This window comes from Eumetopias jubatus, unplaced genomic scaffold (assembly GCF_037043125.1).
Source record: "Eumetopias jubatus isolate StellerSeaLion01/CBP00866 unplaced genomic scaffold, mEumJub1_p1.0 scaffold_6, whole genome shotgun sequence".
Lineage (NCBI taxonomy): Eukaryota > Metazoa > Chordata > Mammalia > Carnivora > Otariidae > Eumetopias > Eumetopias jubatus.
Window position 1 is genome coordinate 147,451,799 of NW_028274812.1, and position 23,714 is coordinate 147,475,512.

Sequence of the window (23,714 nt, forward strand, 5' to 3'; positions counted from 1 at the left end):
TAAAGCACCCTAATTTTCACCTGTCAAAAATAATCACTGTTTAATGTGCATATATACACACACATACTCGAATTGTGATTTGTTGTTACTAATAATTTCTGCTTAATTTTTAATACCAATTGTCCATGTTTATCTTCATAAATTCTTAATAAATTAACTCTTGTTTATTATGATAGAAATTCATATATTTTGTAAAAACCTTTGAAAATGTAAAGAAAGCAAATCATCCTGCTCCATGGGCCAGATACAATCCCTTAATAAAGTATTTTGAGATACTGGTCTTTTTTTATGCATAGAAACACTTTACTTTTCTACTGGATTTCATATTGCGAACAGTTTTGATTTGTAAGAGAAAAGGACAGTCCATTTGCCTATCTGCCCCATCCATTCTAGACCAGTTCTGCCATGATCCTGGGTGGGCAGCTTGCCACGTGACCCTTCTCAGACCACTGAGGATTGGATTGGGTGGGGGACCCCTAAGTCAGGCTTGGTCATTTGGATACCCCCAGAAGTTTGATATTGGGTCACAAATTCTGGTTGGTCTCTGTTAGACACTTGAACAAGAAACGAATCTAGAGCTGGAACCATTTTTGTGGTCACATAAAAACCAAATAGAAACAAACCAGCCTAGTGAGAAGTAAAAGAATGAAAGCAAGTCCTGAAGCTGGGACCCTATGAAGGCTCAGAGAAACTCAGCATAAACGACTCTGGCCCTCAGCTCCTGAGGTCCGCCATACTCCCAACTGGTCCTGGGAGTCCAGGGAATACCCTTGTTTCCTTCTGTCAAAGGTTTCTTTTAAGTCAGTTTGGTTGGGTATCTGAACCTTGCTAACAAATAAACCCAGAAATCCCTGATTAAGACACCCGGATAACTAAAAGTCTTCATGGAAGATCATTTATTTTTATTTAAAAAAAATTTTTTTTAGAGATTTTATTTGAGAGAGTGAGCAAGAGTACAAGCAGGGGGAGAGGGAAAAGCAGACTCCCTGCTAAGCAGGGAGCTGATGCAGGACTTGAACCCAGGACCCTGATATGACCTGAGCCTGAGACAGCTGCTTAACCAACTGAGCCACCCAAGCGTCCCAGAGATAATTTTAATATAGGTTGCGCAATATTCTACAGTATATGTTCCCATTGTTAGTCGTTTAGTTTATAGTTTGTCACCACAAACATTTCAGTAAACATCCTTGGACATAACTTTGCTCACTTTATAGAATTCTTTTCCTTCATTCAATTCCTGAAACTAGGATGTAAATGAGACAAAGGGGTAGGCAGAATTTTTTGTTGTTGTCTAAGGTTTATTGGAGATATTACAGCACAGCAGAAAGATTCAAGCGGCTCCACGTGGTGTTTTGAAATTCATCCCAACTGTAGGCTGGGTGACCTGCAGGTTGGACAGACTGCCAAAGTCCACGAGGTTCGACATTTCCTTAATGTCAGGGTCTATCTACTTCAATGATCTCCTGATCCAGGGCTGAGACCTCGGGCCCGTAATTCTCCCTTTCTCTCTCCTGCAGCTTGATGGAGATGCCTCGCACCGGGCCCCTCTGAATCCGCTTCATCAGGTGTGTGACATAGCCTGCGGTCTTGTTGCGGAGCCTCTTGCTGGGGATGATGGCGATCTCCTCGCACACGTGCTTGTTGGTGTGGAAGTCGTTGCCCAGGCGCGCCTAGTACCTTTCAATGATGACCCGGGCCGCCGCCTTCACGGTTTTGGTGCGGACACGGCCCATGTCGGCGGGTATAGTAAAAAAGCAGTAGGCACATTTTCTAAGGCTTTTGATTCATTTGCCAGATTGCCCTCCATAAAGGTTATGCTAATCTGTGCCTTCTGTTAGCAGTCTGTGAAAATACCCATTTTTACATACCCACATCAAACCTGGGAATTACTCTTTTGCACATCTGATAATCTGGTGCATACGAAATGAATCTTTTTAAAGGGGTTTTAAAAGAATACTTTTGCTGCCAAAGTTGAACATCTACTTGCATGTGAATTGGTCATTTATAATTCTGGTTTTGTGAACAGCCATCCTCACATTTTTCTGGATTTTTCTATTAGATTCTTTTAAACAGCAGTGCTCTTAAAAATTAACAGGGGAGCTGTATATAAAATTTTAGATGCACATGCTCTTTGACAGATCAATTCTAATGTGTAGTATTTAAGCTGGAATTATAAAAATATGTGAAGATACTGTTCTCTGCAGCATTACTTACTGTGCATACATACACATGTACTATAAAACAGTAGGGATAGTTAGGTAAATTGGCGTGCATCCATACAATGGAAACTATTAGGCTGTTAAAAAATTAGCTGATATGGAAAGATCTCCAAACTATCCTAACAGAAAAGGCTGAGGTGCAAATTCATGTTGTGATCCCGTGAGTTTAAAAATATATAGCTACAGGGCACCTGGGTGGCTCAGTCGTTAAGCGTCTGCTTTCGGCTCAGGTCATGATCCCAGGGTCCTGGGATTACCTGCTCCGCGGGAAGCCTGCCTCTCCCTCCCCGACTCCCGCTGCCTGTGTTCCCTCCCTCACTGTCTCTCTGTGTCAAATAAATAAATAAAATCTTCAAAATAAATAAATTTGTTGGGGAAAACTTTAAAAAATATATATATAGCTACATACTCACTAAACAAATGTTTATTGTGTGCTACTATGTGGTTGGTAGTGTCCTGGGAAAACACAGAAAATATTAACAATGGTTAACTTTGGGGATGGGGTACTTTTCATTTTATAGTTTCTAAGCAACTTGATTTTTATTGGGCATATATAATCTACATATTTAAATTTTAAGAACTTGTGCTGTATTGTAATTGGTCATTTATGTGACCCGCAACCTGAGAGGATACTAAAAGCAGAGTCTCGGCTTTGCCTTTGCTGTCTTGTCTTTAACTGAAACAATTGACAGAGGTGAGGGTCCCGCTCGGGTCTTCGGGACGCGCCTGCGCGGGACGGCGGCAGGGGTCCTCCCGGCGCACTAGAGAGGAGTGCGGCCTCGATCCTAGAGAGGCCGGGACCGCGTTCCTAGAAAAGCCGCTACTCGGTTGCCCGAGCGGCGGAAGCCGCTTTGGAGATTCAGGCGCACCGCCGCCCGGGACCTGTGGCGAGCCCGCAGCGTCTTTGCCGAGCCCGTTCCTTGAGCTTTTGGTCCGCTGACCAGCCGTCGGACGCGCGCGTATCGCGCGCCCGCTTGGTGCCTCCGGGGTGCTCCGTGCGCCGCAGGGGCCCTCCGGGCCGCCCGGACAGCAGGTGGGAGCCGGGCTCGCTGGGGCTGCGCGGACCGGGCCTCCGGCCTCCGGGGACGGGAGCCGGGCTCGCTGGGGCTGCGCGGACCGGGCCTCCGGCCTCCGGGGACGGGAGCCGGGCTCGCTGGGGCTGCGCGGACCGGGCCTCCGGCCTCGGGGGACGGGAGCCGGGCTCGCTGGGGCTGCGCGGACCGGGCCTCCGACCTCCGGGGACGGGAGCCGGGCTCGCTGGGGCTGCGCGGACCGGGCCTCCGACCTGGGCGGGGCGTGGGGGCGGCGGGAGCCGCGGAGGGACTGGATGGGCGCAGTGGGTCGGGCTGGCTCTCCCGCGAACGGCCTGCAGAACAGACGGGTTTCCTCCCTGCGGACGTGAGGTGTCGGGGGGCGTCTGCGCTGGGACTTGGGACATGAGCCCCCCAGAAGGGCGGTCCTGGCCGTGAAGGACAGCGTGGGTGGGAAAGAGCCAAGCCGGTCAGCATGGCAGTGACGTGAGGAGTTTGCGAAGGGGGTAGGGGCTGTGCCTGGAAAAGAAGGACGTGCTCGGTAGTTTATCGAATGACAGACAAACCGGTAAAAACCCAGAGGAGGTTTGAATCCAGTCCGAGGAGCAGCACTGGGAACCGTCTTTCTGGTGAGGGAGAGGTGTTGAACGTGGTCCGAGTGGTGCTTTGGGAAATACGCAGGGATGGTGGAGTGGCCGTGGGGCAGGGGTCACACAGAACGTTCTTGTCGTGAACGTCCATGCGAACACGGAATGAAAGGGAATGGCTGCCAGAGGTGTTTTGGAGGAAGGACTGACTGGACTCCGAATGACTGTGTAGAGAGGCTGGTTTTTGTTTTTTTAAAGATTATTTGACAGAGAGACAGGAAACACAAGCAGGGGGAGTGGGAGAGGGAGAAGCAGGCTTCCCGCGGAGCAGGGAGCCCGATGCGGGGCTCGATCCCAGGACCCCGGGGCCATGACCTGAGCCGAAGGCAGACGCTTAACGACTGAGCCACCCAGGCGGCTGAGAAGCAGGTTTTGAGCCTGAACGCATGGGGGATGGTGGTGATGCCAAGGGAAACGGGGAGAACAGTGAGTACAGTTTTGACAGGACTCCGGTTTCAGCTTGGGATGTGTTGAAATTACGACCCAGGAGAAGCTGGAAGGCATCCAACTGGCATTTCAAGATGTGAGTCAGGAATGTAAAGGCGAGTTGGAGTCAGCCAGAGATTTGCGTATTCTTGGAATAGAGGTATACTGAAATTGGGATTAATGAGATCACAAAAGGAGAGAGTAAGGAGAGAGAGAAAAAGAACTTGGAAGTATGTTTCAATTTTCTATTCTTATATTAAAATAAGTTGAAACCCCAAACTTAGTGCCTTAAAACATCCTCAGCTTATTTTCATGATTCTGCGGGTTGACTGGGCATTTCTACTGGTGGAGTTACTGTGGTTGCGATCAGCTGGGAGTTAGGTGCTGCTGGACTTCAGTTGGGGCCCGCAGGTTCCAACCCACATGACCCGTGCGTGGCCAGCTTGGGCGTTCTCACAGCGTAGCAGGCTCACGGCAGTGTGCCAAGGGCTGCTGCGCACTTCCTCTTGCAAAGCTGTTTCTGCCATGTTCTCTTGGCCAAAGCAAGTCAAAGGTCAGCACAGATTCAAGGGAAGGAGGAAGAAATAGACTCCACCTCCTCCTGATGAAAGGAGTGACAAAATCTCATCCTGAGAAATTTTAGGGGACAGGAGACTTTGGAAACGGTCTACCTCCCCTGCATTTGAGGTGGAATATTATGTGGGAAGTACACAGATGAGAATATGTTTGGCTCTGCCATGGATAAAATTCTCTTCTCTCCAGCTGAAGTAGAGGCTGCTCAAGCATCCTTGTTAACCCTGCTTGCCTCACATGCTTTACTTTCCATCCCTTACCTCCTGGCTCAACCCCCTTTGGATTCAAGATAGATTTCTAATTAATCTCACTGGTAACGTTGGCAAGCAGGCTCAGTTTCTGAGCATAACTTACAGTGGGGACAAAAACATGTTTCATGGAATTTTGAAGCTCTTGTAACTTACATGTTACAGATCCATTCTTATGCCTCCGATGTGGAAAACCATTTTTGAAGTGTACGCCTGGGCTAAGTGAACCTTTTCCTTTAAGCCAGCATGGACGAAGCTTTGCCAGGCCGCACACCTGAAAATGGAGACAGCCTTGTCAAAGTGAAGGAGGAGGACCCCACCTGGGAGCAGACGTGGGGCTCATGGGAGAGCAGCCGCCAGGCTCAGGAGCTTTGCCGCCTGCGATTCCGGCAGTTCTGCTACCGGGAGGTAACTGGGCCCCGCGAGGCGCTGAGCCGGCTCCAGGAGCTCTGCCGTCGGTGGCTGCGGCCCGAGACGCACAGCAAGGAGCAGATCGTGGAGCTGCTGGTGCTGGAGCAGTTCCTGACCATCCTGCCCGAGGAGCTGCAGGCCCGGGTGCGGGAGCAGCACCCCGAGAGCGGGGAGCAGGCGGTGGCTGTGCTGGAGGATCTGGAGAAAGTCACAGGAGACGGAGGACAGCAGGTTGGGGAACATTTGTCTGTTAATTTTTAAGTTTCTATTTTAAAGTAATTTTTAACTGACAGAAGTATCTGGGAAAGTAGCACAGAGAAGTCCTGTGTCCTCTTCACCCAGATTCACCAGTTAACACTGTACTCTTGATACGCGCCCTCTTGTGCGAGCACTGTCCCTCAGCCTCTCCGCATATGCACAGGTCTGTGTATCACACACACACACTCATGCTTTGTGTTTCCTTCCACCATCTGAGAATTATCTGGGGACACCATACTTCTTTATGTAGGAACACTTCAGTGTTCAATATGTATTTCTGAAGAACAAGGGCATTCTTTTGTATAACCAGAATACAAAGATCAAGTTTTAGGAAATTAAAATTGTTATGTACTATCACCTACACAGTAGTCCTTGTTCACATTTTGCCGTATCATCCCAGTAGTGGGGGTTTTTTTTGGCAATTTTATCCTGATCCAGGATATAGTCCAGCATCATATGTTGCATTTAGTTGCTTTTACTTTAGTCTCCATGAATCTGGAACAGCTGCTTGAATCTGGGAGTCTTTCTTTGTCTGTCATATTGATATTTTTGAAGAGTACTAACCAGTTACTTTATAGAATGCCCATAAATTTGGGTTTGTCTTCTATTTTCTCATGATAGAATGCAGCTTGTGCATTTAGGCTAGAATCCCACAGAAGCTATGTGTTCTCCTTAGTGCATCACATCACAAGGCACACGGTGACGGGCTGTCCCGTTACTGATGAGGTTAAGGTAGGGTCTGTCAGATTTCTGTATTACAGTTACCATTTTCCCCCTTGTAATTAATAAGTAATCCTTAGGAGAGGTTTTGAGGTCACATACATACCCTGTTCCTCATTAAAGTTCCATCCACTAATGTAAGTATCCATCTGGGTTTGTTCTGTTTTTTTTCAGGGCAGAGATTCTGTGTCTGCCTTGTCTCTTGCTTGCCACGATCACCCCAGCATGTAGAACAAAAGTCTGAGTCTTAGTACATGTGCAGTCCTTGTTTACCACATGGATGAATGTCTCTGTGTTGCTCATTTGTCTTACTCGTTGCTTCTTTAAAAGACAACACGGGGCCCATCTGGTGTTCTGGGAGATGTCCCTAACTGCTGTTCAGTCTGGTTCCCACCAGGATGCCTTTTCAAAGTGAATCTTTTGTCCTCAGGCTTCTGTCTATACTCAGGGACAGGACATGTACCCACTGGTGACAGAATATCAAGGAGCCTCTTTGGAGTGTCAGAGCCTCCAGCTCCTGCCCCGGGTAACCACCTTGAAGTGTGAACCTCCAGAGCTCTGCCAAGGGAACCCCCAAGAAGTGAGTGGTGAGTGCCGGTGGGTGTTCAGTGTGGACGTTGGCAGCAGACACTGACAGGTGCTTGTGTATCTGTGTCCTCCACTTTTTATATTTTGTTTTTTCTTTGTCTCACTCTGTATCTAAGCAAGCTTCTAAGGACATGTGGGATTGTAAAATGTTGGAATCCTTAGATCTTCTTGTCCAATACCCTTCCCAGTAGTTGGGAAAACCAAAATTCAGGTTGTTTAATGACTTGTGCAGGGTCGACAGAGGCAGAGCAACATCTGGAATTCAAGTCACCTGAGCTTCTGACCAGAGTCTCTCTGCTATATACCTCTGCTCTACACCTAAATCGATACTTGTGGGTGTTTTAAGTATTTACGTGGTAGCTTTCCACAAACTTACCTTTCTCCCATAGTAACATTTTCTTCAGTATCCTCCCGGCCTCTAATCTTGTGTCATTTTAAATGCAGCTTTGGGCTTAAGCAGGTTCTCTCTGTTTTCCATTTGGAATGCGGTCTCCTGTGCAGGGCCCCCCCACTTTCCATCTCCAGGCTTCACCTCCAGGTAAACCACCCCAGCTGTTGGCTGTTGTTCAGCTCTGTGCAGGCCTCTGGCAATAGGATAAGCCATGCAGAGAATACAAAGTTTACAGTCTGCAGATGGATTGAGAACAGAAAAAGTACACAGGAAGTTCAAAGAGGAGATCTTAGAACTCCACAGTGCAGTGTTTTTTAACCTCTGGTGAGGGGTGCTACTAGTTTTTCCCCAGAAGTTGTTGAAAACTTGACTCTCCTCCCTGGAAATTGCGGGTACATGCAAAAGTATGCATACAATTTCAGAGGGTTCATGATTTACCCCAGTCGTGGTTACCGATCACCACGTTGGTAATCTGTGAATACTGATATTTTGACAGTAAGTGTAGAATATATGGTTCATGTAATAAAATCATCAGAGGGAGATGAAATGTATAGGGCTCATATAACTTATGGTGTTTACCATATCATGTAGCACAAATAGGCCTTGATATTTCCCTACTTACATGGCTGATGTCTCTATCATATTTCTTCAGCTATGAAAAACCAGCATTACATAAAGCCCCAGAATGGTTTGTTTATGTGAAGTTGAGAGGTGGTAGAGAGCCCCACAGTGGGTAGACATTCCTACTTACCTAGAAGACAATGTAACATTCACATCTGCTGAAAGCGATTTCATTTTGACTGGAGATGGGCAGTTGTCAGAATGGTGATGATAATTGACCAAAAGATAGCAGCGGTCGTAGGATGTGAGATTGTTTCATGTAAGTGAATGCTTAAAAGTTGCCTGAGATGGCTCATAGAGCCAGACCCCGGGGCACTCTGGGCAGAGTGGTGGCCTCCTGTGGTTTCCTGCATCCCCATAGGGAGGCACCACCGCTGTGGTGTGTGTGTGACTGGGATGACAATGTTCTCTGGGCCCTCAGGAAGCATGCCTTGTCATTTTCAAGTGCTTTTTTTTTTTAATTGTTATGTTAATCACCATACATAACATCATTAGTTTTTGATGTAGTGTTCCATGATTCATTGTTTGTGTCAAGTGCTTTTTTTTTTTTTAAAGATTTTATTTATTTATTTGAGAGAGAGAATGAGATAGTGAGAGAGCATGAGAGGGGAGAGGGTCAGAGGGAGAAGCAGACTCCCCGCTGAGTGGGGAGCCCGATGCGGGACTCGATCCCGGGACTCCAGGATCATGACCCGAGCCGAAGGCAGTCGCTTAACCAACTGAGCCACCCAGGCGCCCTGTGTCAAGTGCTTTTTAAAAATATATATCCTTTTAGCTCCTCCTGAATATTCTAGAGACTCTAGCTAAAGGCCTGCCTACCAGTTATAATCCCAGCACATTTCTCCAGGTTACCTGAGACCACATGAACTGAAGACCAGTTTCCCAGGCTATTGGCATCCCCTCTTCCTGTGCTGGTATTTTCAAGGGATAGTAAGTCGGCCAACATGGCAAAAGGGTAGGTAGGGTTTCTTTAGCAAGAATGTGGGGAAGAATGGGGAGATCACGTGGAAATATCTTGCAGGGTTCTTAAAATTTGGACTCTCATTAAAAAGTTGGGTGCTGGGGCATCTGGGTGGCTCAGTCAGTTGAGTTTCTGCCTTTGGCTCAGGTCATGATTTCAGGGTCCTGGAATCGAGCCCCACATCGGGCTCCCTGCTCAGCAGGGAGTCTGCTTCTCTCTCTCCCTCTGCCCTCCCCCTGCTCATGCTTTCTCAAATAGATAAATCTTAAAAAAAAAACCTCTTTATGATGACTTTTTGCCATTTTAATTACTGTGTGTCTTGGTGTGGACCTCCTTAGGTTGATCTTTTGCCTTGTATAAGATTTTATTTGAGAGAGCAAGAGGGAGCACGAGCTGGGGGAAGGGGCAAGGGGAGAGGGAGAAGCAGACTCCCCACTGAGCAAGGTGCCGATGCAGGGCTCCATCCCAGGACCTTGGAGTCATGACCTGAGCCAAAGGCAGATGCTTAACCAACTGGGCCACCCAGGTGCCCCCAAGAGGCTGTTTTTGATTTGTTTTTTTCCTTTGTTTTTTAAATTCTACATATGAGTGAAATCATATGGCATTTGTCTTTCTCTGAATTATTTCACTTGGCATTATACTGATCTAGAGATCCTTCCATGTTGTTGCTGATGGCAAGAGTTCATTCTTTTTTATGGCCGAGTAATATTCCATTGTAGAAACATACCACATCTTCTTTATCCATTCATCTGTGGATGGACACTTTGACTGCTTCCATAACTTGGTTACTATAAATAATGCTGCTTAAACGTAGTGGTGCCTATATCCTTTTGAATTAGCATTTTCATATTCTTTGGGTAAATATGCAGTAGCACGATTCCTGGATTATAGAGTAGGTCTGTTTTTAATTTTTTGAGGAACCTCCATACTGTTTTCCACAGTGGCTGCACCAGTTTGCATTCCCACCAACAGTGCAGAAAGGTTACTTTTTTTTTCATATCCTCACCAGTACTTGTTTTGAGTTTTGGATTTTAGCCATTCAGACAGGTGTGAGGTAGTATCTCGTACTTTTGATTTGCATTTCCCTGATGATGAGTGATGTTGAGCATTTCTTCATGTATCTGTTTGCCATCTGTATATCGTCTTTGGAGAAATGTCAGTTTGTGTCTTCTGCCCATTTTTTTATTGGATTATTTTGTTGGGGTTGAGTTGTGTAAGTTTTTTACATATTTTGGATATGTCATTTGCAAATATCTTCTCCTATTCAGTAGGTTTTCTTTTAGTTTTGTTGATTGTATCCTTTACTGCACAGAAACTTTTTATTTTGATGAAGTCCCAATAGTTTATTTTTGCTTTTGTTTCCCCTTGCCTCTGGAGACATACAAAAAAATGTTGCGGACGATGTTGGAGACATTACTGCCTATGCTTTTGTCTAGGATTTTTGTGTATGGTGTCAGAAAGTGTTGCGTTTCCTTCTTCTATATGTGGCTATCCAATTCTCCCAGCACCATTTGTGAAGAGACTGCCTTTTTCCCACTGCATAGTCTACCTACTTTGTCGAAAATTAATTGACCATAAAATCGTGGGTTTATTTCTGGGATCTCTAGTCTGTTCTGGTGACTTATGTATTTTTGTGCCAGTACCATTACTCTTTTAATTAATACAGTTATGGAGTCTAGCTTGAAATCTGAGATTGTGACACCTCCAGTTTCTTTTTAAAGATTGCTTTGGTTATTTGGGAACTTTTGTGGTTCCATACAAATTTTAGGATTATTTGTTCTAGTTCTGTGAAAAATACTGTTGGTACTTTGATAGGGATTGCATTAATCTGTAGATTTCTTTGCCTGGTAAGGATATTTTAACAGTAAGTCTTCTCCCACTACATGAGGATGAGTATCTTTCTGATTGTGTGTCAGTTTCTTTCACCCGTGTTTTATAGTTTTCAGAGTACAGGTCTTTCACCTCCTTGGTTAAGTTTGTTCCCAGGATTTCATTATTTTTGGTGCAGTTGTAAATAGGACTGTTTTATTAATTTCTCTTTCTGCTACTTCATTTTAAGTGTATGTATAGAAATGCAGTGGACCACTGCATCTTGTGACCCTAATGAATTCATTTATCAGTTCTCATAGGTTTCTGGTGGTCTTTAGAGTTTCCTCTATATAGTGTCATGTCATCTGCAAATAGTTTTCCTTCTTCCATAGCAGTTTGGATGCCTTTTAGTTCTTTTTCTGTTCTGATTGCTGTGGCCAGTACTTCCAGTACTATGTTGAATAAAAGTGGTGAGAGTAGAAATTCTTGTCTTGTTCCTGATCTTAGGGGAAAAGCTCTAAGGTTTTCATCATTGACTATGATGCTGGCTTTGATTTTTTTCATATATGGCCTTTATTAGGTTGAGGTATGTCGCCTCTAAACCTTCTTGAGGGTTTGTATCGTGAATGAATGTTGTACTTTGTCAAGTATTTTTTCTGCATTTATTGAAATGATCATGACTTCAGTCATCAAGACCTGTTTTGTGGCCCAATATGTGATCCATTCTGGAGAGTGTTTTGTGTGCACTTGAAAAGAATGTGTATTTGCTGTGTTAGTATGAAATGTTCTGATTATATCTGTTAGATCCATCTGGTCCAGTGTGTCATTCAAAGCCACTGTTTCTTTGTTGATGTTCTGTCCATCGATGTACGTGGGGTGTTAAAGTCCCCTACTATTATTGTATTACTATTAATTAGTTTCTTAATGTTTGTTATAACTATTTTAAATATCTGGGAGCTCCCATATTGGGCACATAAATATTTACAAATAGTATGTCGTATTGTTGGATTGTTCCTTTTATTATTATGTAATATCCTTCTGTCTCGTTTCAATCTTTGTTTTCAAGTATATTTTGTCTGATAGAAGTGTTGCTACCCACTTTTCTTTTCACTTCCATTTGCATGATAACTGCTTTTCCACCTCTTCACTTTCCATCTGCATGTGACTTAGGGCTGAAGTCTCTTGTAGGCAGCATATAGATGGGTCTTGCTTTTTTATCCATTCCATCACTTTTTTTTTTTTAAGATTTTATTTATTTATTTGAGAGAGACACAGTGAGAGAGGGAACACAAGCAGGGGGAGTGGGAGAGGGAGAAGCAGGCTTCCCATGGAGCAGGGAGCCCGATGCGGGGCTTGATCCCAGGATCCTGGGATCATGACCTGAGCCACAGGCAGATGCTTAACGACTGAGCCACCCAGGCGCCCCATCACTCTGTGTTTTGATTGGAGAGTTTATTCCTTTTACAGTCAAAGTTTATTGATAGGTATGTACCTAGAGCTATTTTGGTACTTTTCTTTTTTTTTAAGTTCTTTTCTGCTCTCTTGCTTTCTTCTCTCATGGTTTGTTGAGTTTCTTTAGTGAGATATTTGAATTCCTCTTTGTTTTTTGCATATCACTGGTTTTTGATTTGTGGTTACCTTTAGGTTTGTATATAACATCTGCATATAGCAGTCTATATTAAGTTGATGGTTGCTTATGTTTAAACCCATTCTTTACTCCTCGCCCCCTCCACGTTTTTGGTTATGGTTTCATACTTTACATCCTTTTATTTTGTGAATTCCTTGGTTGACTTTTATAGATATACTTAATTTTACTCCTTATGTCCTTCCTGCTTTTCTTACTCGTGAGTGTGGTCTTTCCTTTCCACTCAAAGAATCCCCTTTAACATTTCTTGTAATGCTGCTTTAGTGGTGAATTCCTCTAACTTTTGTCTCGGATACTCTATCTCTCCTCCTATTCTGAATGATAGCATTTCTGGATAGAATATTCTGGGTTGCAGGTTTTTTTCTTTAAGCATTTTGAATATATCATGCTACTCCCTTTTGGCTTGTATAGTTTCTGCTGAAAAATCAGCTGATAGCCTTATGGGGTTTTTCTTTCTATGTAATGGTTTTCCTTTTGCTGCTTTTAAAATTCTCTCTTCATCATGAATTTTTGCCATTTTAATTACTGTGTGTCTTTTTTTTAAGATTTTATTTATTTATGAGAGCAAGAGAGAGCATGGGCCAGGGGGAAGGGTAAAGGGAAAAGCAGACTCCCCACTGAGCCGGGAGCCTGATGCGGGATTCAATCCCAGGACCCTGAGATCATGACCAGAGCTGAGGGCAGACACTTAACTGACTGAGCCACCCATTACCACATGTCTTGGTGTGGACCTCCTTGGGTTGATTTTATTGGGGGTTCTCTGTGCGTCCTGGATTTGGATTCCTGTTTCCTTCTCCAGATTGGGGAGATTTTCAGCTGTTACTTATTTAAAGAAATTTTCTGCTCTCTTTTCTTTCTCCTCACATCCTGGGATACCTCTACAATGTCCGTGTTATTATGCTTGATCTATCTTCATTATTTATTAATCTTTGTTCTTTCTGTTCAGCTTGATTACTTTCCATTCCTCTATCCTACAGGTCACTGATCCATTTTTCTGCTTCCTCCTCTACTATTTATTCCCGCTGGTGTATTTTTAATTTGTTGGTCATCTCTGGTTCTTTTTAGGTTCCTTGTCTCTTTAAGGGTCTCACTGAGATCCTCCACTCTGTTCTCAAGTCCAGTGTTTATGATCACTACTTTAAATTCTATCAGGCATAATACTTCACTGTTTTATTTAGCCGTCTTGCAATTTTGTCTTGTTCTTTCATTCGGGACGTATTCCTCTGTCTCCTCATTTTGTCTCTGTGTCTATTTCTGTGTTAGGAAGGTCAGCTACATCTCCTGCTCTTGTAAGTAGTGGCCTTATGAAGAGTTCCAGGAGTGCCTGCAGTGCGGTGTTCCCTGTTCATCAGAACATGGTGCTTCGGGGGGCTCTCTATGTTGTGTGTGCCCTAAGGTTGTGGGCGAGCTGCGTTTGCCTTCAGCGTAGTCCTTCGCAGTGACTCTCTTTGCCTGTTGTAGCCTGCTTTTGGTCCCAGTGTTAGTGGGCCAGTCTGGGGCTGCCTGGGGCTTGAGTTGAGGCAGTCCGGGTGTTTGCCAAAGATGCAGTGGCACCAAATTGCAGGGTGATCTCCCTGTGTTGTCCCCCGAGCAGCTTGTGTTGACAGGTGGAGCTGCCATCAGACCAGTGTGTGTTGTTCCCTTACCGTCTCCCGGGGGCAGGATTCACTTGGGAGTGGTGCTGGCCCCTGCCGGGGCTGCTTGCACACTGCCAGGCGTGTGGCCCAGGCTTGGATAGGCTCTGGCTAATGGTGCGCGGGAGGGGGCAGGGTCGTGGTGTTAGCAGCTTTTGGGTAGGTTGGCTGTGGGGGGTGGTCTAGAGCCCCCCCTTTAAAAAACTCCTGCAACAGGCTGGGATAGGGGAGTCCCTTGAGTGTGTGGACGTGGCATGTGGTGTGGCAGGGCTGTGCACGTCCACAGCAGGAGGGGACTGCAGCTGCCCAGAACTCCTTAGGCCGTAGGGATGGAGGGGGTGTGGCTGTAGGAGAAGGGGGGCGGGGGGGGGGGTAAGGCTTGCTGTTACCGTGTTGGGTGGGGAGTGCTGCACTACCCTGGCTCCCGTATGTCTGTGGATCTAGGCTGGGCTGAAGCAGAGGAAAGCGGAGCCAGCCAGCGCTTTTGTTCTCGAAGTCTCCCAACGATTCCTGTCCCTCTAGCATCGCTCTGAGAGCAGTAAACAAACCTCCCTCCATTTACCCCAGGCAGTTCTCAGACTGCCTGGTGTGCTCTCTCCCAGTGGGGCCGTTTGTGGTGTGGTCTCTTTAAGGGCGGGGACTCCTTTTCCTCTCGCCCTCCCTCCTCAGAGCCCAGCAGGCTGATTTTCAAGTTCCAGCTTAAGCACTGCTGATTGTATGAAATTCGGCTGCTCTGGTTTTCAAAGTGAGGTTATGGGATTCATCCCTGCCCCCTCGGGCTCCCCAGTTTGTGGGGTCTGTTTCTCTCCCCTCTCCCTCCTTCCTGCAGACAGTCTCAAGGCTCAGTTTGCCTCCTGACTTGCACCTCCGGCTTCCTGTCTTCTTTGATGTGGCCTCTTCTCTACATTTAGCTTCTGGAGAGTCTGTTCTGCCAGTCTTTGGGTCATTTTCTGGGTTCTTTACACTGAAGGGGGTTATTATCTAGTATCCATGGGACCAGGTGAGCTAGAGTCCACCCACTCCACCATCTTCCCTGGATGGCTCTTGCCTTCCTTCTGTTTTTGCAGTTAGCCCTGATCCCCCTGAATCTGCAGGGGTAAATGGAGAAGGAGGATCTGGACTTGGGATTATTTTGAGTTGGAAACAATCTTTTTAAGCAGCAGCACGGTACCCAGCACTGTGCAGTCATCCTTCCTGTTTTATTGTGGGTCCTTTTAGAATCAGCAGCTTCCAGCATGGTGGATTGCCAGCATCTCTACCGCCTGCACAACGTGGGTTCTGTGCGTGTGAGGGGGTACAATTCCCAGAGCGCCCCGCCCACCCACTGCGTCCGCGCACAGCCGCCGCCACTTTCTGCTCCCGTTCCCTCGGTTCTCTTCCGCTTTCCTGTCTCCCCTTGCCGGGTACCTCTATTCTTCTCAAGTTTCCCTTTAGCACTAGCTTCTTCCTCCTGTTTATTTTCATCGGTGACTTTAAAATTTGCTTTATGTGAAAGTGCATCACTATAAAGCACTTGAAGAGTTTGCAAACACTCAGTCGTGAGGGTGGGAGACCCTACAGTTTTAGAACTAGGATTCTGGACAGAATGGGGACAGGTGTGGTGTTCTATCTCAGACAGTGTTTCGTGCACATCAGAGGCTGTGCAGGCTGGGTCCCCACCCTCGCCCCCAGAGGGCGCTGCTCCCGGCTGTGGTGGCTCATGCCAGACTCTGGTCTTCTCCCCCCACAGGGCCTGCTCCCCCGGGGACGAGCCAGAGGCAAGGACGCAGCCGGGTCCCAGGTGAGGAGGGTGCCCAGCTCATGGGAATGTGGTGGGTGGCAGCCCTCTTCCCGGCCACCTCCTCCTTGCCCTGCACCTGGGGGAGCTTTTCCAGCAGCTCCGCCCCTCTGCCTTCACCTTGTAACAGGTGTCAGGCCACGGATGCCTCCTGCAGGGGGCCCGTGTGGATGACGTACCGTTGCCTATTTTGTGCCGTGTGTTCAGGAGGCACAGCCACATCTCAAGTATGAGAGGGAGGGGGCAGTTAGACCCTTGCATTCAGAAAGTGCCTCCACTCTTAGCTTTGGGGGCTTCTGTCTTGTCTCCTCTACCTGGCCTCCAGGATTCTTCCTATTCTTGGCGTTCTTGCACAGACCTAACATTTATGATGGTAATGTTCGTTCTGTGTATCTGGCACAAAACTTCACATCACCACAAATGGACCTTTTTTTCCCTTAATCTCTCAGTGGTTCACTCATTTTCCTAGTCGTTTAGTTAAAAAATAATTAAGTCTTCCATTAAGTCCTGTGCTGCTGAATCAGTTTTCTCAAAACATGGTCCTTGTGGAGTCCTGTCTTAGTCCTTTTTTTGTGACTTCTAATTAGTTCTTGATTCTGTGAAACTCAGTGCTTTCTATTCTTAACAAATACTTTATGAAAATAATTGCATAGAAAAAATCACCGATACGTTTTTAAATCAACATAGTTGATGATGTGGGTGGAACTGTGTCCCCCTGAAACACATACTGCAGGTACGTGTCTGTAGGTGTGACGAAGGTAAGATGAGGTCATCCGGGGGGGAGGGGGGGCCTGGGGGGTGGTGTCCTCAGGAGGCGGCCTTGTGAAGGCAGAGACTGGAGTGACGCGTCTACAAGCCGGAGGACATGGACTCCTGCCAACCACCAGCAGCTGGGGGCGGGGGCGGCACTACTGCTCTACAGGGGGTGGGGGGTGGCCACGCCCTTCACAACGGGACCCGCCCCCCCCCATCCTTACCACAGGGAAGCCGTCTTTTGCTTTTGCAGACATCAGTGAAGACTGAGGAAGAAGCCGCCCAGGCCCTTGTGGCAGAGCAGCAGCCCCCTCCTTGGAGTCTGGCTTCCGGGGACCCTTGTGGGGACTCCGCTCAGGGGAAGGTTACAAAAGTCCATCTGATGGGTGAGGGCAGCCTCTGGCGGGTCCCGTGTCTGGGCGCACTGTTTCCTTTAACGCTGACTTGGCCCTTGGGAGCTGACATTCCCCTTCTCTGTCCTCTGCCTGCGACTTGTCTCAGCGCTTACCATTTCACATCCCTCCCCATCACGTTATCTTCTTCTGTCACTAATCAGAGAAGTTCTCTTCACACTCCGAGACTATTATCCACATATTATTTCCTTTAAATCTAGAACTTGGTAGACTCTCTCCCCAGCTAATTGACCTTTCATGTATTATCTTCCCATACTGTGCCAGACTTTGTAGGACCGCTGTGACAGCACTTCTGGGACAGCTGATGTTTATGTTAATTTGAAAATCCCGTTCCCAGGGCGCCTGGCTGGCTCAGTCAGTAGAGCAGGTGACTCTTGATTTTGGGGTTGTGAGTTTGAGCCCCACCTTGGGCATAGAGCTCACTGAAAAAGAAAATCCTATTCCCTGCTCTAGAGATTTTTTTTTCCTCTTTCTCAGTTCAGGCAACAGATGACATTTAAATGATTGTATTATTTTAGCTGAAGAAGTTGTAACTAAAGATGGATTATTTAATGCAAAGAAAGAAACTTCTCAAGAAGTGGAGCACGGTGCTGAGGCCCCAGGAATACCCGACAGGTGAGTGTCCATGGTTGTAAGTGGAACAGATCCTGCAGCTGTCAGAACAGATTAGAATGGAACCAGAGTAACCAGCTGGTCCGAAGCTGCTTCCCTGGGATAATGTAGGAAAAGTAACTCTCACTCGTGTAATCACAGGAGGCCCCACGCCCCAGTGACCTACCATTATCTGCATTACACCAAACCTTCAGTTGGTGCACAGGTGCCTCCAAAAATCCTATCCTGTTTACCTTGCCTGGTCACCCTTCCCTGAGCGCCCTTAGGTCTTTGCGGAGCTACAGATAAGCCACAAAAGGCACAGAATTTAGACAAGACAGCGAGGCCATCATGGCAGTGAAGAAAGACCTAGCATTAGGAAGTAGCTGATGGCACAGATATTAAAGATAGTAGTAGGTACTTAGTTAAGTGCGGGTTGTGGGAATGAATGAATGAACATGGAGCACAGATACTCCTAAAGCAGGACAGGAGGGACCCGGTCAGAGGCAGAGGGTTAGGTTTGGGTGAGGCCGTTAACTCCTCAGAGGTAAGAAAAAGAGGAGAAAGGAAACAGTGTGGGATAATTAGCCTGGCATGCAAGGCAGCAGTGGGGACATTTGTTCAGAGCAGGGAATCGGAGATAAATCTTAGTGAAAATGGAAATGTCTTGAAGCTTAAGAAAAATGAAATTTTTCATAAAGCCCAGAGGCCTGAGCCAGGCTCCCACTAAAATAACGTTTTGTGAAGTCACTGTACTGGCACAATAGGAATCTGGTGGTGTGCCCGTCAGGTACATTTAACCTTAGCGCCCAGAAACCTGCCTCCCCATGTCTTCATCCCCCCACGGCAGCATCTGCACAGGGTCCCTGCAGTTGAGAACATTAGGGAGCTCTACGAACGGTAGGGATCGTGCACACTGGAGACACCCAGGATAAATGCTTGAAGCAGATAACTGAATACATGTAGTATAAATTGTACTCTTTTCAGTGCTTTTCCCCCCTTGTGTCCTCTGCAACTAGACTATTTACCAATAGGACATTAGTGAGTGAAATGCAAATTTCTCAAAAAGAGAAGCTTGTGTATAACACTTTTCATCTTGGTAACTTTAGCTTGCTTCCTTGTAAACCCCATAAAAACCAGTTCAGCAGCAGTAAGTTTGAGTTTCTCTTAAGTTTCTCTCCAGAGCAGTGTGTCCACCAGATGAATGCAGAGCTAGGAAAGACTTAATCCTTCCATGTTCAGAAATTCTGAGAGAGGTGTGAGGGAGCCCAGTAAATAACCCCTTTCCTTGTCCAAGTTTAAAACCAAATGATGGAGATACAGGAGTAAAACAGATGATTCTGGAAACCTTGGCTTCATTACTGACGGAAGCTTGGCTAGGAAAGGAGCAGCACAGCAGACCTCCCCCTACACAGCCCTGCCCGATACAACTTGGGGTGTCTGCCACTTGCTTCTGAGGAGGAGGGAGGTGCTGCACAAAGATGCCCAGGTTCCTTCTTTTCAGATTTCACAGCTAGTTGTCTTGAGGAGTGAGACCATGCTAGGGAGAGGCCAGAGGGTTAGGTCCTAGGAGGGAGAAGCCAAAGTCCTAGGAGGGAGAAGCAGGTCATCTCCACACAAGACTACTTAGGTGTCATCAGATTCATGTCATAGTAAGACTAAGGATTTTTATAGCCTGTTTTTTTTTTCATTCCTAGAAATTGTGTGCCCCAGCCACCTTGTACTTCTGTCCATACGGAAAGAACAGTTGCACATTTGAACACTCTGAAGGACCGTCACCCGGGTGACTTGTGGGCCCGAATGCACATCTCATCCTTGGAATATGCTGCTGGAGACATGACCCGAAAAGGGAGAAAAAAGGACAAAGCTCGAGTGAGTGAACTGCTACAAGGCCTTGCATTTTCTGGTGACTCAGATGTGGAAGAAGATAACAAGCTTGAGACCCACCATGCTCAAAAAAAGCTAAAGATGTCAAATGTGCCAGAGAAGAATTGGGCCAAAAGAGACATTAAACCCAGCTTCCCAAGCTGGTCGGCACTGGATTCTGGACTTTTGAATCTCAAGAGTGAGAAGTTGAACCCAGTAGAGCTCTTTGAGTTATTTTTTGATGATGAAATATTCAACATGATTGTCAACGAAACCAATAATTACGCATCTCAGAAAAATGTCAACTTGGAAGTCACAGTTCAGGAAATAAGGTGTGTGTTTGGTATCTTGCTTTTGAGTGGATTTGTGAGGCGTCCCAGAAGGGGAATGTATTGGGAAATCTCTGATGCTGATCAGAACCTGGTTAGAGATGCAATTAGAAGGGACAGATTTGAATTGATTTTCTCATACCTACATTTTGCAGATAATAGCCACCTAGATCAAAAAGATAAGTTTACAAAATTGAGGCCTCTCATAAAGCAAATGAATAGAAATTTCCTCCTGTATGCTCCCTTGGAAGAATACTATTATTTTGATAAGACAATGTGTGAATGTTTTGACAGTGACCAGTTCCTGAATGGGAAACCTATTAGAATTGGCTATAAAATTTGGTGTGGCACAACCACACAGGGTTATCTGGTGTGGTTTGAGCCCTATCAAGAAGAATCAACAGTGATGGTGGATAAGGATCTTGATCTTGGTTTAGGTGGAAATCTAGTGATGCATTTTGCTGATGTTCTTTTAGAGAGAGGCCAATATCCCTATCACCTGTGTTTTGATAGCTTCTTTACAAGTGTAAAATTGGTGTCAGCCTTGAAGAAAAAAGGAGTGAAGGCAACAGGAACAATTCGTGAGAACAGGACTGAAAAATGTCCCCTCATGAGTACAGAACATATGAGAAAAATGAAGAAGGGCTATTTTGATTTCCGAGTCGAAGAAAATGAGGAGATAATTTTGTGTCGTTGGCATGGTGATGACATTATCAGTCTATGCTCCAATGCTGTAGGCATAGAACCAGCCAGTGAGCTAAGTTGTTCTGCTGATGAGGACGACAGCCATCAGATAGCTCAACCATCTATAGTGAAATTGTATGATGAATGCAGGGAAGGTGTAGCTAAAATGGATCAAATCATTTCCAAATACAGGGTGAGAATAAGAAGCAAGAAATGGTACTCCATTTTGGTAAGCTACATAATTGATGTAGCCATGAACAATGCATGGCAGCTACACAGAGCCTGTAACGCAAGTACCTCTCTAGACCTCTTGGATTTTCGGAGATATGTCGCACATTTCTATTTGGAGCACAATGCTAATCTGTCAGATTAAGGCAGATAAAATGAACACAATGCTAGTATTAACAAGACAAAAAAATTACAGGTACAAAGCAGATTGTACCCTTCCAAAGTAAACCTGATGTATATAATGGAATTATTAAGTAATATTTTTTAGAAGTCAAACATCTATGTAGAATTTCAAAGACATTATTATAACAAGTAATTTTAAAAATTATCTGTAAAAATGTTGAACTTGAGTGCCACCTTTCTCTATGACTAATTTTTGGTGTGAGACACATGAGAAGTCATTTGTTAAAGTGATTAATTTGTGCCCTGGAAGAATGAAATTGTGCCTTTTTAATTTTTTGTGGAGATTTTTAAAAATGCAAGCACTGTCATAGTAACCATAGGACGATGCTGAATCTACAGCTGAAAACTGAGGCAGAGCCCATGACATAAGGATGATCTAAGAAAGACCTTAGGTGATGAGGCTGAAGACCTCAGTGTTGGTATAAAACTGGATCAGATGGTGGGCAGGAGAGAAGGGCCAGGCAGGGGCGCCGGAAAGGAGTACTGTAAAGGAGAAATTGGAAGTGAAGAAGTACCTCTGAATACTGAAATAAAAGGTGTATCCTGTTGGGACTGTGGGAGTTGGCAGAGGCAGCTAAGAGTAAAGAAAACTGAGGAAATAGGAAGCAAATCGGGTAACAGTCGCATCTTCAGGAGAAGAAAGGAAAAGTCAACAGTAGGATGAAGTTGACATAAAGCCCATGGTGAAAAACCTGTATGCCAACAAACTGAAATGGATAAATTCCTAGAAACACATAAACTACCAAAACTGAATCTGGAAGAAATAGAAAACTTGAACAGACCCATAGCCAGCAAAGAAATTGAATCAGTAATCAAAATTCTCCAACAAACAAAAGTCCAGGACCAGGTGGCCTCACAGAGGAATTCTACCAAACATTTAAAGAAGAGTTAGTACCAATTCTACCCCAAAATATTCCAAAAAATAGACGACGAAGGAAAACTTCCAACAAATCATTCTATGATACCAAAGCTAGATAAAGACACCATAAAAAAAAAAAGGGAACTAGAGGCTACAGCACAGAAACAGGGATGACTGGGCCTTGTAGCCCCTTATTCACACTAAAGTAGAGGTGTTAGAAACAGGAGGGCAGCAATTGCAGGATGGAGCAACGTGCATGAGAGCTGGCTCATCTGAGAATACAGGCAGACTGCTTGAGCGCTCTCCCAGGCTGTTGACTTCAGAGCAGTCTGTATGGGACTCGCACCCCCCAAAACAAGCTACCTCTTTTCATTGCCAGATCTCACATAATTTTGGGGCAAATCTCACGAGATTTCAGCCCAAGTCCCATGAGCTCTTGGGCCGTATCTTGTGGGAACCTGGTAGGAGAGGGAAGTCCCTAGCTAGCCTCCTTTGTGCACGATAAGTAGGTCGTGATGAATACAGATGCAAAAATCCTCAACAAAATAATAGCAAACTGAATGCAACAGTATATTAAAAAAATCATACACTACCATCAAGTGGGATTAATTTCCCAGATGCAAGGGTGGTTTGATATACGCAAAACAATCAACGTGACAGATCAATAAGAGAAAGGATAAAAACCATATGATCATTTCAATAGATACAGAAAAAATATTTGACGAAGTACAACATCCATTCATGATAGAAACCCTCTGCAAAGTAGGTCTAGAGGAAACATACTGCAACATAAGTAAGGCGTGATATGAAAAATCCACAGCCAACATAATACTCAGTGGTGAAAAACATAGCTTTTCTCCTCAGATGAGGAACAAGACAAGGATGTCCACTCTCACCACTTTTACTCAACATAGTACTGGAAGTCCTAGTCACAGAAATTAAACAACATAAAGAAATAAAAGGCACGTTTATTGCTAAGAAGTTAATAAAACTCTCCTTGTTTGTATATGACGGGATACGATATATAGGAAACCCTAGAGACTCCACCAAAAAAAATTTTTTTTTTTTAAAGATTATTTATTTGACAGAGACACAGTGAAAGAGGGAACACAAGCAGGGGTAGTGGGAGGGGAGAAGGAGGCCTCCCACAGAGCAGGGAGCCTGATGCAGGGCTCAATCCCAGGACCCCGGGACCGTGACCCAAGCCAAGGGCAGATGCTTAACGACTGAGCCACCCAGGCGCCCCTCCACCAAAAAACTTCAATAACTGATAAATTCATAAGGAAAGCAGGATACAAAAGCAATATACAGAAGTCCACTGCATTTCTATACAGTTGTAATGAACTAACAAAAAGGGAAATTAAGAAAACAGTCCACCAATTGCACCAAAAATAATACCTAGGAACAAATTTAACCATGGAGGTGAAAGACCTGTACTCTGAAAATTATACTGATGAAAGAGCTAAAGACAACAAAAATGAAAGGCATTCCATGCTCATGAGTTTGAAGAACAAATACTATTAAAATGTTTAGACTATGCAAAGCAACGTACAGATGTAGAGCCTTTCTAATCGAAATACCAACAGCATTTTTCACAGAACTAGAAAAAATCCTAAAATTTCCTAAACAAAAGACCCCCAAATAGCCAAAGCAATCTTGAAAAAGAACAAAATGGGAGATATCATAATTGCAGATATCAAGTTATATTACAAAGTAGTAGTAATTAAGGGGACCCTATTCTAAGCAGTCCCCTGAATTGAGCCAGGTGTCTTCCAGACCACTCTGAACACCCACAAAATCGGCGTGAGATGTAAGAAGATATATCTGGATCTCTACAAACAATATGCCA

At 45.3% G+C, this 23,714-nt stretch overlaps 1 protein-coding gene and 1 pseudogene across 2 annotated transcripts; one reads left to right on the forward strand and one right to left on the reverse strand.

The window, feature by feature from the left end:
• Positions 1–1,307: 1,307 nt before the first annotated feature.
• Positions 1,308–1,733, reverse strand: LOC114199795 (small ribosomal subunit protein eS17 pseudogene; annotated as a pseudogene).
• A 1,338-nt stretch (positions 1,734–3,071) lies between these two features.
• On the forward strand, positions 3,072–22,944 carry PGBD1 (piggyBac transposable element derived 1). 2 transcript variants are annotated; one of them, XM_028091768.2, is made up of 7 exons: positions 3,072–3,252; positions 5,310–5,786; positions 6,964–7,113; positions 15,912–15,962; positions 16,966–17,098; positions 17,644–17,740; positions 19,414–22,944. In XM_028091768.2, exons 2-7 carry the CDS (start codon positions 5,391–5,393, stop codon positions 20,966–20,968), a joined length of 2,382 nt encoding a protein of 793 aa, XP_027947569.1. In that variant the 5' UTR covers positions 3,072–3,252; positions 5,310–5,390; the 3' UTR covers positions 20,969–22,944. The 2 variants fall into 2 exon arrangements, with proteins under 2 accessions (XP_027947569.1, XP_027947570.1); XM_028091769.2 differs by having other exon boundaries at positions 5,386–5,786.
• Positions 22,945–23,714: the final 770 nt, after the last annotated feature.